Source organism: Lathamus discolor, chromosome 4 (genome assembly GCF_037157495.1).
Source record: "Lathamus discolor isolate bLatDis1 chromosome 4, bLatDis1.hap1, whole genome shotgun sequence".
Classification (NCBI taxonomy): Eukaryota; Metazoa; Chordata; class Aves; order Psittaciformes; family Psittacidae; genus Lathamus; species Lathamus discolor.
The window spans coordinates 83,415,305-83,432,189 of NC_088887.1; the positions used below are offsets into that span (position 1 = coordinate 83,415,305).

The following is a 16,885-nucleotide window of genomic DNA, read 5'->3' on the forward strand; positions in this document are numbered from 1 at the left end:
TATGTCAGTATGTTCCATATTGGCATTTCCATAGTCCAGTAGTCCTGCTCTATATGCAAAGTGTTCAAAAAAAAGTACGAAATGCAACTGAAGGTGTATTGCTTAAGACTTGTGCTCTTTGCTCAAGAAGATTGAAGTTGCACAGAAGTGTTTCAGAGCCACTGTTTTTTTTGCTAGGTTTTTACACACTGCCATTAATAAGGAGACATGTTAGGCGCCTTTTCGGAATTTGAGACTTGAAGAATGTGAGAATATGTCAGACCTCACAAGCATACATAATCAGCATATTAACATCATAGGTGTTAACTAGTGACTTGACTGATATGCTTTAGGTAATTGCTGCTGAACTAAAGATAGATTTGTTGGCAAATTATGTGGTCTAAAGAGACAGTTATTGTAAGAATTATTTTCTGTGTGTGTATGTATGATCATGTTGCATTAAAACTTTTCATCTTTGGGGAGAAAAAATGTATTTAATACCTTTAGAAGCACTTTCTCTGTTCTTCAGAGATGGTCAGTGAGAAGCGAAATACCATCACCCCCTTACTGCAACTCGGGAACACTAACAAAATGTTTTCCTCTTTTTGTTGTTGTGTTTTGGGTTTTGGTTTTTGTTTTGTTTTGTTTTGGGTTTTTTGTTTGTTTTTTGTTTGGGTTTTTTTTCCCTCAGCAGAACTCTGATTTATAGTTTATGACTTTACTTGCTGTTGAGACTGAACAAGCTCTTTCTTTGTTCCTTGAAAGCAGTTTTGGTTCTTTCATTTCTCCAGACTAGAGATGGTGTGACTGAAGTCATACATTAGGTATTTTTCATTGTAAAAGTGCACTTTCTTTAGCGCTTTCATTGCCCACTCTCTACACAGGTATAGGTGTTTTAATGGTGATGAGCATGTTGTCTGTTTCTCTGTCATGTTGGTTTCCAGCTACCGTTGGGAAACCACCTTCCTTTGTGACCCTGTGGCCATGTAGTTTAATTACGGTGTAATTGTTAGATGATATAAATATTTTGATTTCTGGAGAAGATAGTGGTTTTCAGTAAGCTTATAAATTATACAATTTGTCACTTTGGTGCTTAAATTTGATGTAAGAGCAGTTTGACTGTAAGAACTAATAATGCACTTCATATTAAAAGAAGTCACAGAGACGATGTCTAAAAATGCATCTTTGATAGGAAACAGGCATGCTAGTAGTGAGCATGTTGACATTGTTAGAAATTATCTGCGTTGTTAGTTATGAAAAACAGGGGCTACATGGCCAAGTTGAGAGTCAAGTGAAATGCTTAACAAGAAGTAATTAAAAAAAACAAATAACAAGCTGTGTCTATCAAGTTTAACTACAGGGCTTTCTGTCTACTTATCAAAGTGGTAGTCATTAAGCAAAACTTCCGAAGTTATTTGAATTTCCTGTTTTGCTGGTCATTTTTGCCCGCTTTTCAGAAGTTTTTGCTTTAGAGGTGATATTTTCCGATGTGTGACTTTGTAGTAGGTTGTTTAGAAGTAGAGGTTCTATTGTCTTTCGCATCTAATTTGATACCACGTTTTGAGCTGTCTCTTTTACTCCTCTGCGAGCTCTTTCTCATGCCTTGCAAGTGGCAGGGTGGTGAGTTATATTGTTCTATTTATTTGTCTAATATAACTCTTTTAGTTATAACACAGGATATAACTAAGTTTTGTTTATAGACGGAAGTGGAGAGAGAGGTGAGAAGGATGCCAGCAAAATCACAACCTATCCACCAGGGGCTGTCCGCTTTGACTGTGAACTGCGAGCTGTGCAAGTCAGTTGTGGATTTCATCATTCAGGTAAAAAAAAATTATTGTTAATTATAGAATGGTTTGGGTTTTTTTTTTTTTTTAGTTTTCATATGTGTTTTCACTGCTTTGTGTTTAATTTTCAATAAGGGTGTACACAAGAATGATAAATTTTGGAAAGGTTGCAGTATCATTTTGTAGGCTGCTACACTGTCCTTCAACATTGAAGAGGACTATGGGTATCATATATTTAGTTACATCAGAGCTTTTAAGCAATTTTTTAGTCATTTGGAAACATCTGCATGACACAGTTCTAGCCCTTCATAGAGATGCCAGCTGTGAAGGATTGTGGAATCTGGAATCTCTTAGTGTTGCAGTAGGGAACATTAACTGTGCTGCTCAGAAAGGCTAACCAGCACTGGTGCAATACCATATTAACATGTGCATGTCAAAAATATTCTTCTTGTTTGTTTTTCAGTGGTTTTGATGGAGAATGGTGATGTTTACACATTCGGATATGGGCAGCATGGGCAACTTGGACATGGTGATGTTAATTCCAGGTGAGCTGGTAATTAAAGGATGTGATTGTGTATTGATGTATTGCTGCATAAAAAGTGGCTGAATTTCTGGTTTTGTGTAGTAGCAAGCATGAAAACTCAAATATATTGCAAATGAAGTTGATAAGCTGTTCTGCACTTAATTTTCCATACCCCTCTGGATGTAGGTACGGTAACAATACTGTTATACTGTATAATTTAATACGTAAAGGCTTTTGTGTAAAGTTATTATCAGAGCTTCGATAACTGGGTTGAGTTGAAGTGCCTCTGTCTCTTTAATTCTCCCTATATATGAGAATGACATTCAAATCTCATTGTTTCATTGTTTCTGTAAAATACTGCATATGCAATAATTATAATAGCATGATATTGTAAACCTAGATTAACCTGTTTCTGTTACACCATTGACAGTAGTTTAGTTATGATAAAATCTCTTTTTTTTTTTTGTTATTACTCTCCAAAGTAAGTTTACTAAGCTTGGGTCTCAGCTGCATTTCATAGACACTTATTATGGATGTCAGTATGAGAGTGATGTGTGCTTTCTTTGCTGTCAGTGGAAATAGAGAAGTCAACAGAGTGTGGAGAGCTATTTGACTAATCACCCACTACTTAACTGGTTTAGGTATGCTGTGTAGCTCTGTAAACTTCATGGGCATGATCTCCATTGACTACAGTGACATAATTAAATATAGGCATCTTTAATGTGAAGCTCAATCTCACCCTTAGTATCTCATCCTTAGCATCTTATCTACACACTAAAGTAAAAAATCAACGTCCTGCCATAAAAGGAAATGTAATAATGTCCTTGGGTATGTACGTATACTGTATAACACGTAAGATGGGATTTTGAAAAGTAGAAATCACTAAGGGTTTGCGTATGTCCAGTAATGCCTGGTATCCTTATGTGAAAGGCATACAGAGTGGAGCATCTGTGACCTGTCTTCAGTTCTGTCGTTTCTCTTTTAGTAGTTGAGATGAAAATGACTAAACATCTATCCTCCTAATCTCTTTGGAGACTTCCAAATAATTTCTTTGTCAAGTTTCTGAAGAAATCTTCATCATCTTAAAATTTTCATTGGTTTCACTAAACAAAAGGGGGAGAGGGAAGGAAGGAAGTTTGCCAGAAGTGTTACTCTGCATTGACTGCTGTGGATAATGCTAGTCTCTAAACTGTTAGCTGTTCAGTTTGCATTGGACTGGTGAATGCAGTCTGCATTTTTGCCCATGGTAGAGCCATATCACTTGTTGTCATTCCTGGAAATTCTTGGACACTTGTTCCAAGCTACAGTGGCTTTTAGCTGGCAATTCATGTCACTACTTAGAATAAGGCCAGTTTTGTGTTAAAAGACTGAAGAGGTACAAATAACAGTGGCATTTCCAACTTTGATGAAATCGCTTGGCTTTTCTGAAGGCATCGGAGCTATCTGCTGCTGAATTTCAGGTGGTAAAACCCCTCATCTGTTGCTTAGTTAGACAGAGACTGGATGGAGACCAAATGTAGTTCCAGGTGAGATCCTAGAAGAGAACATGAAGCATCCTGTACCAAAAGATAGTGCTTGACCAGTCCTAGAAGCTGAGGAGGTACAAACGACCTGGCACTGACTATTATATCATTCTACAGCAGACCCTAGAGAGTGTCTGAGAAAAGCCTTGAAGAAATTTGGAGTATGTCCTGTGCATGAGAACTGGCTGTAGTACTATATTGCTGTTTAGCGTACTCATTCAAATTATGATTTCCTCATTGATGTACTTCTTTTTCCAGCTTTAAGTAGAGATCTCTCCTCTATCCTCACAGTAAGGGATTCAGAGAAGGAAACAGGGAATCCTTATGCAGAGTTCCACCTCAGTTGGGACGCAGTGGTGCTCAGATGGCCAGCTCCAGCCAGGTCAGTGGTATGTCAGTCATGCAGTGTGTCACATTGCTTGTATTGACTTCAGGAAGACTATCATCTTCTGAATCCAGGAACTGATATTCTGCTGTATTTCTGAGAGAGAGGGAAAGAAAGAAAAAAGGAACCAATGTTTAGACAGCCTAGCTAGTATATCTAAACATGGGACCCTTGAAAACTAGAACTGTAAAGGAAAATACAGGAGCTCTCATTTTCATCTGAGTGAGCCATCTTCATTGCCAAATGAAGCAATTATGGAAGTTCCTGCGCAGCGATTGATGACTTATCCTTTCAGAGACTTCTGTCTTGCAGTGTAAAGATTTAATAGCGAGACCTTCTTTTTTAAAGTCTTGAAAATGCTTAACTATTTTGAATTTTGTGCACCTGTTCCGGCATGGCTTTCTCCTTAATTAAGGATTTTGGACTTCTCTATTAGAGTATGGTAAACACTACAAATTCTTCCCCGTACTTCAGTAGGAGTGAGACGTATTACATACCCTAGAAGGATTTACTACTACTTTTTTATGCACACAAACAAACAAAACATCACGTGAACAGGACGATGTGATTCTTAATAAATCATTAATAGAACTGAAATGGTGTGGAGGAAAAAGCAATATGCACAAAGTGGTGGTTTTTTTTAATCCAGCAAACACTTCAGCCATTCACAAATGGGCCACTTAAAAATGCAAGTGATCTGTTTCTTGGGAGTCCATCTTTTCTTTGACAGTATGTTGGAGCCATTAAACTAGTCTGTGTGGGCTTTCTATTGTAAAATCCACAGAGGCAGATGTTGATGAGCTATTCGCTACATGAAGGATTTGTCAGTCTCTGAAAATATTCTCATCAAATTAGATGCTAGTGGGTTTAAAGTGGAAGCAGAAATGCTTTGCAGAATCTAATCTTGGTGAAAAATAGCATGTCTTGTATTCAAGTAAGCAAAGGCCTGTTTGTTGCTGATGAAGCTGGAACTTAAAACTCCAGGATCTTTCTATTATTGTTCAAATATCACCTGAATTTCTTGTGCAAACTGTTGTCTTCAGCACTATGCTAGCAAGAATATGATCTGGCAGTGAAGCTCAAGAAATTGAACAGCTGAAGTAAGACAATCCTGAAGTAATTTTGCTTCTGAAGGTTCAATGATAACATGGAAGAAAACTGAGCAGACCTTCCATGGACAGTCAGCCACATTCTGTTTGAAGATGAAGTGTAGACACTATACCCAATTAACATCTCTAGGAAAAAAAAGTGTTCCATCATCTCTGTTTGATTGGGCCATGTTTATAGGTACATCGTCTGACTATTTAATTCTTATGTGTGGGTCTTATTTACATCTTTTCACCAGACTTCCAGTTACCTCAAATATAAAAAAAATCTCAATTTTCTTTTTAACTCCATAATGTCCAACTCTGCCTGCAACTGGTGGAAGTCACTGCTGGTTTCCTTTAACCCACTACTAAGTAACAGTCCATGGTGAATCTGAATTTGCAGCAGCACTAGGATCAGTTGCCCCAAGTGACATCATTCTGGAGCTGGCAGCCAGCTGTTGCCTGAATAAGTACTATGGACAGTAACTGTTAATGCGGGATGAGGTTTCAAAGACCGCATCTGCTCCCAGGAATGCTTACCCTTCAGGTCTGAAGAGAGTTTTGGTGTGGACAGCCATAATGCATTTGGACCTTCCGTGGCATCCTGAATTAGCTGATGCATGTATATCTGCTGGTTTTCATTCAGCAATCTTACATTTTCCCAAGACATCTTAGCTTATTTTCAGTATAGTTGAGGTTGGTCTTTAGTGATTGACCTGTGCCATATCCAGAAGCCAAAGAATCTGTGATTTGACAGCAGTGTGTCTTTCAACTCCATCCCAGAAGACAACTTCTTCCTTTCTCTCTTTCAAATGGAGAAACCCTAGTTATCAAAACTTTGTTCAAAGAGTCTCTCAGACTCTTAAGTCTTGTCTGTGCTGAGCTCTTCTGTGTTGAGTTTTAGAGGGATAGAGAAATAGCCAATTGTATTTGCAGGTTTTGAATTCCATATACACCAGTCAAGATCCATTCTCCTTTCATGAAGTGAAAACAATTTTTCTGTAATTTCACTTTATTTCAAAAATGACATAGTTGAGTGTCTTAAGCTTTTTCCTTTTACAGTTCTTTAGTTGATACATTGTAGCTGGCCATTCTCAAAACTGGGTTAGCTTAATAAAAGAGCTGTTTAAGAGGATAATGTACATCTCTTTACATTAGTTGCTTGTCCGTTTTTGTTTTGCTGCTGCCAAGGGAATTTCATGTACAGCTTTTTTTTTTTTTTTTTAAGCGTAGGATTGGTAATTCTGTGCCTGCAGCTATCAGAATTTTGAGGGAGAGGAAGAAAAAACTGTAATAAAAGTATTTCCTTTTAACAGGAATGCATTTGGATTAGTTCTTAACTATATTTTGTTTCTGCATCAGTGCTTTTCTGAGCTTCCTTAAAGTTTATGGGAGGCAAACATGATATTTTTTTTCCTGGTTTTAAGATATTTCATCATTGGTGCTGCTGAACTTGCTCTGTGTGTCTGTGTATAATCTTACTGATGTCCAAACCCATGTGCCTGTACTCCAAAAAAGGCTGCTATACATATGAATGTTATGTTGTGCATCCTCTACCAGATTTTGTGCAGCTCTTCACTCTCTCCATCTCCACTAGAACTGCCCACTGGAAGCTACATTCACCACAAAGGAATAATTTCTTTCTGTATACCTGTGTTCCCCCTCCTTCAAGTCATCAACCTGTCTTCATGCTACATTCCTGTGTTCCACATCTTTGGATGTTCACATATTATCTCTCCTTCCCTGCTGAACACAATGCCTCTCCTTCCTCCTACTTTCTTAGCTTGCGTTCTACCTGCAATTCAGCCAAAATCAGAATATGCAGACAACCCATCTTTTTGCACATCAGCTGCTAAGCAATCACTAGATGATCGTGGTTTGACACTTGTCTTCTTTTATTCCATCATAAGACAAACTGTTCTTATTTTAGATTAATTTACTTTTGAAAGTGTGTGTTTAAAAGTAAGTTTAAATAGTTCTGTTGTTCTCTAGGATTAGAGTTCCCAAACACAGAGTTATTTGGGAATAACTGGTTCTTCATATTCGCATTCTCTCTAAGTGCACAATAAATTTGAAGTCTAGGTGGGCATTCATTACGGGATTCAGAGTCTGGTTCGGTTCGTGTAGGCTCCTATTCACTTTGTTGGGTGGAGATCATGTTTTAGTATCTCATATTTCTTTTTTTTTATCTTTTCTGCTATTTTTATTACAAGTCATCACTTCAGGTTTTCTTTCTTTGCTTTTTGATCATCCTGTTGGGTTTTTTTCCCATTATTTTTACTGGAATAGGAGATTTATTTTCTTATACCTGGGAGGCACATGGATTAGACTTTTTCAGATCTTTCTGGAAAACCATTTGGAGAGGTTTGTTCTTTCTTGAGTCTGTGATTTTAATGGAGAGCAGGTTTTGAATGCGTTATTCTCCATTAGAAATGGAGAATAACACACTATCACATTATAATAATTCATTAGAAAGCTGATAAGGTGGGTAGTCCTCTTTCTTTTATAGTTCCCTAGAAAGTGATCTCAGGAAGGCTATATAAATGCTGCTTCTGGTAATTGTACTGGTGTACTAACTGCATAAGGCTTTTGATTCTTCATAATGTAGATTGGGGGGTTTTTTAAGTGTTTCATCAGCATCCTCACAAAAGAATTTTTTTACTGCTGCAGTTCATTGCAATATATTTCATATGTATACACACACATGTATATAACTACAGTAATATTAATGGAATCCTACAACTATATATTAACTGGTTTTATTCTATGCTAATTTGAGTTTAGCTGAAGAGAGAGTGTACTTGATCCACTTCCTCGTTACAAGATGGCATAAACTTAAGTATCTGGTACAGTGTTTTAAAACCACTGTTTCTTTAATATGTAAGCTGTTGATTGACTCTGATTCCATGTAGTATGTGAACATAGTGAATACATTTCACGTGAATGAAATCCTTATAATACTAATGTATGTATTAAATGTTGCATAAACATATATTAATACAGAATTCATATATTTTGATATAGAGGATGTCCCACTTTGGTGCAGGCATTACCGGGTCCTAGTACACAAGTTACTGCTGGGAGCAACCATACAGCTATTCTCCTAATGGATGGCCAGGTTTTCACATTTGGAAGTTTCTCAGTAAGGAAATAATAATACTTACTCATGGGAATATGCTAGTATTTAAAGTTGGTTTGTTTTGGGTTTTTTTCAAAACTGTTCATACTTGTTCTTACAGAACTGCTTATGTCTTCTGCATGTCTTCTGTGTCTGTCATGTTTTAAAATGTGGCCTTTAACATTTTTTGTGGTTATAACTTATTCCTTGTATTTAAATGTGTAGTGCTTCACTTAGAGTAGCCATTACTTTGTGAAGGTAATCTTGTGGTAAGATATCTCTTCCAGATTACTACTTTTCTATATTGTAACTGTCAAAGTAACTTGTTAATCTTTGAGACTTACTCTTAGTGTTACATACTAATTCTGTATTCTCTCTATAGAAAGGTCAGCTTGGTAGACCAATTCTGGATATGCCTTACTGGAATGCAAAACCAGCACCTATGCCTAATATAGGCTCCAAGTATGGACGCAAAGCAACATGGATTGGAGCAAGTGGAGACCAGACTTTTCTCAGGATCGATGAAGCTCTCATTAATTCTCATGTGCTCGCTACATCAGAGATATTTGCAAGCAGGCATATAATAGGCAAGAACTCTTCCATATATTTAAATGTTTATGGAAGTATTAGAGGAAAAAATAGCGTCAGTCCTGTGAACAGTGGAGGAGCAACAGGTCAAAAATGTGAATGGAGGGAATTAAAATATTTTGGCTGTCTAGTTATACTGCACATGGTGGTCCTAGTTCCTTTAGAAATTAATTTTATTAAAAATAAGAATGTAAAAATCTAATCTTTTCTTGCATTTAATTCTTACTGTGGTTTATTTTTTGCAGTAGCAGTATATCTATTCTTCCCTGCTACACTAACGCTTGTCCTGGTTTCAGCTGGGATAGAGTTAATTTTCGTTCTAATAGTGGTTACTGTGGGGTGTTTTGGCTCTCATTGGAGAATAATGCCACATAATGAGGGGAATCATCATGTTTTTCTGCTCTTTTTGCTCCCTGATCTAGGTTTGGTACCAGCTTCAATATCAGAACCTCCTCCTTTCAAATGTCTTCTGATAAATAAAGTAGATGGCAGTTGTAAAACATTTAATGATTCTGAGCAGGAAGACCTTCAGGGTTCTGGTGTGTGTCTGGATCCTGTCTATGATGTTATTTGGAGGCAAGTGTGGATTATAGCTATTAAAGCTGTAGTATAGAAATCCTATTTAAAATATTTTGGGAGGCTGGAGATTGATTATGCTCATTTCCCTAGAAAATGAAGAACAGTATTTGGTCTTCCATGTATCTTTTCTCACTTTTTTTTTTTTTCTGGATGATTTGTTCAGGTAGGCCAGAAACAAACATCTCTTGTCTGATTTTTTTTTTCCTTTTTTAATTTTTTTTTTTTTTTTACATCATTTTTTTTCGGTCTCATGATGTTCGGAGAACTCCAATCTCTTCAGCTTATTTACTGTTTTCACTCTTCCTTTATTTGCTTCCATATGCTTAACACTTCACTGAATAATTTTCTTGCCATACCCAGCTTCCACAGCCTTAAATCTTCCTCCTTCTGTCTGGTATTATTGGTTCAGACTTAATAGGAGAAGGGGTAGAGTAATTGTATTCTTTGCAGTTATGACATTTTGGGAGATCAACATATAAAAATACTTATTTAGATGGCTTAGACATTCAAATTCTGATTTGTACTTATTTCACAGTCTTCGGGGTGATTGCTTTCAGTGGGGTCTTTGAGCAGGCATAGATCAAAAGTGCTTGTTCCAAAACAGAATTGTAACATCCAATTCTTTTATAATGATTTAAAAGCTGTGTTAGCCACATATTGGGAGAAAAAATTGACTTTTGTCCAAGTGCAGGTGATGAGTTACGTTTAAACTGTTTGAAGACTTAGGAAAATCAAAAATAATCACAGAATAAAGGAGAGAGACAGCTGGTTTGTATTCATCTGAAAATTATAGTGTCATGTAGGGTCAGATCCTTAATAGATCATTGTGTCTGTAGGCTACTTACATCCTACTTTGGATGCATTCATCCAGAATTCCATTCTTATGTAATAGAAAATATTAAAACAGACAAAGAAGAGAGACACTAATAAATATGCCCTTCAGTAGTGAAGTATCTGGTATATTAATTATTCCTGGACGTTTTTATTCGTGCCTTTTTAAATTGTGTTTCTCTGTGCAGAGGGACGGCATTCTTGATTATGTAGATTTTAAAGATTTTCTTTATAACCTTCTCCAGGTAGTAGTGAAATGTGAGTGGTTAAATAATTTTGTAGGTCTGTATGTATAAACTTGCACATTGCTAACTTGTTGAAATCCTGAGTACATATAGTTTCCTATAATATTTTTCATCAAAACCGTTTCTTTCTCCGTTAGTTAGATCATTTTAACCCAATTTAGAAAAACGTGCCAAATGAAAATTCTTTTTGTGCTTATTCAGAACATTCCCACGGGTTTTGTTTCTTCCTTTTACACAGTGACATCAATGACAAACTTTTTTCTTTTTTTTTCTTTTTTTCCCTGTTAATCTATGTTAATCTTAATTTCTTCACGTTAATTATAATACAGAAAGTCTTTGTAGTTCCTTGTTTATGCTGCCCTTTTCTATAATCCCTTGTAATCTTATGAAGTGATGTTATCCATTTAAAAAAGCCCAAACAAAATATACTGGATTTCTCAAGATGTTTTTACTCTTATTTGAAGATAACCATTTCACTTAAAGTTGGCATCTTTTTAATTTTTGAGCATACCTCCCATTATATCTAGTAATTTGCTAGTTAATTCATGCTTCTTAATAGATTACACCATATTAATATTAGCTTTGAAAAGTATCTAACATTTTCTGAAACTTGTAAGCTCATAATACTATTTTGACTTGAAGTACAGTAAAAATGTTTTGTCTTTCCATTTCCTAGTGTGTTGTGCTAGTAAAGTTTATATGTGTTGCAATGATTTACGTTTTACATTAAATAGCTTACAAAATTTAATTATCAGTTAGATTTTTAATTTTTTTTGTAGGTGAAAGGCTTTTTTTTTAACTCTATTTTGCCTTGCTCTAGGTTTCGACCAAATGCTAGGGAACTGTGGAGTTACAATGCAGTAGTTGCGGATTCCAGACTTCCCTCAGCTCCAGACATGCAATCCCGGTGTAGTATTTTGAGTCCAGAACTTGCCCTACCAACTGGTTCTAAAGCTCTAACCACAAGATCTCATGCAGCTTTGCACATTCTAGGTATACATTTATAGTTGATAAGTCAGAAGCTTAGATGAAATAAAGAAACATTCCTTAATGTACACATGAATCCTAATCTAACTGCTTTCTGACTCTCTTTTTTGAGTTAAAATCTTACTTTGTAATCTTTCACCATTGCTCTTTAACACTTATGGTCTGGCTGCTATGCATTATTTTTAATCAAAATAGTTATCTTCTGCTATCTTAATGGCGCTAGAGGGGTTTAGAGTTCTGATGGAAGCTGCTATTAGAGGTCAGCAAGAGATGATTGGGGTTTTTTGACTTGTTAGATGATTGGGGTTTTTTGACTGTCTGCAGAGTCAAGTCAATGCTGATAAATTAACCTGGAGCTTCCAAGAGACAGGAAAGAAGTGCTCTTAAATAAGCTAATTTTTTTTTAAAGTAAATGCAGTACCCGAAATGAGAATTTACTCTTGTTAATTTTGTATAATGGGGCACTAACATTAATATGATTTCCTTTAGTAGTCTAAAAGGCCTAACAAAACAAAAATAATCCCATGATATTAATGTGAAAACTGGCCATATGTAACATACACAGTGCTTCAAAGCACAGCTTTGGAAGTCATTCTGGGTCACTTGCTCACTGATTGTGATGAGGGATCTGTCCCTTGTGTTGCCTCCTTCAGTGTGTGTGAGATATGGGATATTAGGATCATAGAATGGTTTGGGTTCAAAGGGACCTTAAAGATCATCTAGTTCCAACCCCACTTGTTATGGGCAGGGACATTCAAATCTGCCCATAATTGTTACTACTTCAACTCTTTTTTTGGTAATATGGGAAATCTAAAAAGGAAAAAAAAAGTTAAAGTGTTGCTGGTAATTTATTTACCATTGTAAAAGTTGCAAAGTAGATTTAATCACATTACTTGCTTATTCTGGAAAATGAGTAATTTAAATGAAATTGATCTTCAGTAGTGAACCTTGAGATTCTACAGCAGTGACCCTTGACCTAATTGAAGCTATAATGATGTTTGGTAGCGTATGTTTGGTTATTTCCATTTTGCTATTATAATCAACAGTGAGAAATTTTGACTTCTTTTTGGTTTTGTTTTCTTTTAGGTTGTCTTGATACTTTGGCTGCTATGCAGGACTTAAAAATGGGTGTAGCAAATATGGAAGAAGAGACTCAAGCAGTAATGAAAGTTTATTCTAAAGAAGACTACAGCGTTGTTAACAGATTTGAAAGTATGTACACAGTATAATTTCGTAGCTCAAGCCAGTCAGCTTGCAGAATGAAAGCCTGAGAAAGATTAACTGTATTTTTGCTCTTTTTTTTTTTTTTTTTTTTTTCCTGCAGGTCATGGAGGAGGCTGGGGTTATTCAGCCCACTCAGTAGAAGCTATCCGTTTCTGTGCTGATACAGATATTTTGTTAGGTGGTCTTGGTCTGTTTGGAGGTCGGGGTGAATACACCGCTAAAATAAAGGTAAGCTTTTTAGTTTGATTGTAAACAATGTTATGTGTCAAAATCAGAACTTTAGAAATGCCAACCAAAACCTGATTTAATTTTATTTCTTGATGAATTAGTGGTTTGCTGTATATTAAAAGCACTTGTAATAGAATTAGAACACAGGTTTTCAGTGAGAAGTAATGAAATTTATGCAGGTAAGGTGGTTGAAATAAACATCTGAGAATTAGACATCTGAGAAATAGACATCTGAGAATCCTCTTACTTGTCAAGAATTGGCCCAGTCTTGCCTTGGCTAAACGCTATGCCATTTTACAGGTGTCTTGAGCAGATGTGGTAGTGGGTTAAAAGGTTCTGTGACCTATTTATACAAAGCTCGGAGGTCCACCTGCAAAAAAATTGGTGTTGTGGGCTTCAAGTTAGAATTGCGTCTGGTTCTAACTAGCATGAGGGACTGCTTCTCAACACCAGGAAAAGAGTGCTTATCTGTAACTTCTTAGCTGGGATTATTTAACTGAGAGTGAATGGCACCAAAGATACTTAACTCTGGTTTGTGCCAAATGTAAGAATGATTAGGGCTGGAGCATGTGTGCTGACTTAAACAAACCAACCTGACTTTGTATAAAAAAAGCTCACATAAACACACAGTGTGATGACAGAGCTCTGGTTTCCAATGAGTAATTTCTGTTCCAGCATTTAATAAGGATTTCAGAAACTCCGTGAAACATAATGTGAGGGAAGGATCAAATATCTGAGATTTATATCTGATTTATATATTCAGAATACATTTTTGTTGCTAGTTGACATTTAGTGGGTTGTTGAGTTTTTTTCATTTTCAGATGACTAGGTATTCAGGTTTGTTTTAGGGAAATAGATGGCATATGCTTAGCAGTAGCATTTGCATAAGTCAACAGGAGGTCCAAAATAAGTAGCTGTACTTTATTCTAGTTTAACACAGTGATTAAATACTGCAATGAATAAGGAAATCCAAGAAACTTTACCAAAAAAAGAAAAAAAAGACCCATGACTAGTGTTTATATACTGGAGGTAATAAGCCTGTGAAAGCACACTAGTAATACTTTCTCAATTTGTTTTTGGTTTTCTAGGATTACCTTTTAGCCAAAATAAGAATTGCCAGTCATACTGCGGATAAACTGTGTGTTAAATAGGTGTTTGCAAGGGAAGTCATGTGTCATCGTCCTTTTTCAAACTTCTCAAACTGGGAAAATTATTTTTGACCAAGAAACCCAAGTTATTTTACAAAAGGTGTCATCTTTTGTCCTAGCCACCGTTTATGACACTGTTGACTAGCTCTGCTACACAGTCAAGCTCTCCTTTTCCAGAGAAGTTGGGTAGATCTTCAGTGCATTTCAGTCTATGACAAAAGTCTGCACCTTCTACACATCTTTGCCTTGAATGCTCTGTTTGACCTGCCTGCAAGTGGAGTTTCTCCACTTAAGAGGATATATCTGGGCATAAGGTTGGCGGGGGGGGGCGTGGTGTCAGTGTCAGTTGCTGGTTTTTGACAGTTAATGATAGTAAAAAATCCTGATTTCCAGATGGGAATTTGTGTGAATCACAGTTCTGTCAGTGATAGTAACTGACAATTACTTTTGGGGAGAAGGAGTAGAAGTAGACAGTTTCCAGAATGCCAGACAGGAAAAAGTGGTATTATAAGGTTTATAACACCTAAGACATATTTTTACCTTTTCTTCTTACTCCACTAGTTGTTTGAATTGGGTCCAGATGGGGGAGACCATGAGACTGATGGAGACCTTCTTGCTGAAACAGATGTGTTAGCGTATGATTGTGCTGCTAGGTAAGATGTTTTTCTTACCTGTGGCTACCTACTTCTTGATCTTTATTTTTACTCTATTTATGCACATTTTAAAATCACTTTAAATATCAGAGATGATCTGCATTATTAGAAGTTTGTAACAGGTGATGTAAAACTTCCACACAAAGTGTATTGGCTGAAGCAGTAAAACACCAAATACCTCACCAGACCACTCTGGCACTAAATTAAAAGAAGGCGAAATCATTTCTCACTTGTTCTTGTATAAATCAAAGTCAAATCACATATTCCTGTGATGAGAAGACAAGATGTTGCAGCAGCTCTTTTGAATGTTTCTATCAAAAAAATGCTTTCAAGCATAAACAGGTGTTGTCATTAAAGAGTTCATCATTAAACTTACTGCAGTGTGAAATTATCATAACCAAAAGAAGAATTATTGTGCTTCAGCTCATTAGAATATAAGCAGTTATTGTTTGAAAGATTTTGTGCATATGGATGGGATTAGCCATGTTTTAGCTGCTTTTCCATTCCCTGTTATGAAATAATTTAATACTCAAGTCATCCATGACTATTTCTTTTAGGTTTAATTCTTACGTATCAATACTCTTAAATATATACTTTCTTAAATATTCATGTGTATTTCCTAAGAATTCACATATAAGCTCTTGTCATTTACAGAAACTTTATGGAATTGAATTAAAATAATATAAATAATATTTTATAATTAATATTTTATTTGCAGTATCATGTATTAAATGTAATTACGCTTGTGTGTGTTAATTTAACTCAATCTTTACTTGGCATTTGATATCTGATTGTTTCAAAATGCAAGGTCAAGCTAGATTTAGGCATTTGTAGGTCCTTCTGATTAATTTTTTTAATTACTAAAGTATTTTTCAATGAAATATTTTTACTTTCTGCATATTAATAGATAATTGACATTACTAACTAAATTCCATTAATTCTTAATTTTTTTTTAGAGGCAGGGTGGAATTCATTAAAGATTAATTTGAAAGCTAATTCATGTGTATCTTTTTCAAAATCTCTTTACCCCAGAGAGAAGTATGCAATGATGTTTGATGAACCAGTACTCCTACAAGCTGGCTGGTGGTATGTCGCCTGGGCAAGAGTGTCAGGACCCAGCAGTGACTGTGGATCTCATGGACAGGCCTCTATTACTACAGATGATGGGTATATTTTTTTTATTTTTTTTAATGCAAAAGGAGATTCTAATATGACTGGACTAATAATTGGATTATTTCTCTTTCAGTGTTGTATTTCAGTTTAAAAGTTCCAAGAAATCAAATAATGGTACAGATGTTAATGCAGGGCAGATCCCACAGTTACTATACAGGTAACATTTGGATATCTATTTAGAACAATTTATTGGCATGTTTTTTAAATAGAAGCATGGTTAAAGTAAGTGTATGTTTCATGAAATTATTACAGTATTAGGCTATAGAAATCAGTATCTGAAAAATATGAGGAAAATTTAGTCTCTTTGAGAAATATAATAAACCAATTATAACAACATTTGTTTCTTTGCCGTTTTTCTTGCAGCCATTTTTCGTATATTATGTTCTGAGACTTTCATTTAGTTCTGTAGAGCCTCATGGTTTCACCTAATATGCTTCATTTTTTTACTAGTTAGGAAGTATTCTATTTAGTAGGCCTTAGTTTAGGAGCAGTATAGTATCAAACAGATGAACTTAATGAACACCAACCCTCCATCCTGCAAAAAAACAATCCAAAGAAGCAAAGGAACATCTAATTGTCCTTTACAACAAGTTACCATAAACTTACTATTCTCATGTTAAATGTTACGTAGCTCTGTTTTCAAAAGCCAGAGCTCTTTTGCTGTATTGCTGGTATATTTTTCAGACTTCCTCAGATATATACAAACCGTAATTTTGTATTTTATGCATATATATATATATAGACAGAGAGAGAGAGATGTAGCCATCTGCTCCCACATTAATTCTGAAGCTTGGAATTTCTTCATAGCAGTTCTTTTGCTACGTCCTTT

The 16,885-nt window shown here is 35.7% G+C and overlaps 1 protein-coding gene across 1 annotated transcript in view; it reads left to right on the plus strand.

The window, feature by feature from the left end:
• The window catches only part of MYCBP2 (MYC binding protein 2), a 180,510-nt gene that overhangs the window by 70,664 nt on the left and 92,961 nt on the right, over positions 1-16,885 (plus strand). Inside the window, exons 19-29 of the mRNA XM_065678093.1 lie at positions 1,680-1,799; positions 2,227-2,308; positions 8,307-8,424; positions 8,783-8,987; positions 9,411-9,564; positions 11,464-11,636; positions 12,717-12,842; positions 12,955-13,082; positions 14,792-14,883; positions 15,916-16,050; positions 16,130-16,213. Coding sequence (XP_065534165.1) covers positions 1,680-1,799; positions 2,227-2,308; positions 8,307-8,424; positions 8,783-8,987; positions 9,411-9,564; positions 11,464-11,636; positions 12,717-12,842; positions 12,955-13,082; positions 14,792-14,883; positions 15,916-16,050; positions 16,130-16,213 — 1,417 coding nt within the window. The remainder of the gene's footprint in view (positions 1-1,679; positions 1,800-2,226; positions 2,309-8,306; positions 8,425-8,782; positions 8,988-9,410; positions 9,565-11,463; positions 11,637-12,716; positions 12,843-12,954; positions 13,083-14,791; positions 14,884-15,915; positions 16,051-16,129; positions 16,214-16,885) is intronic.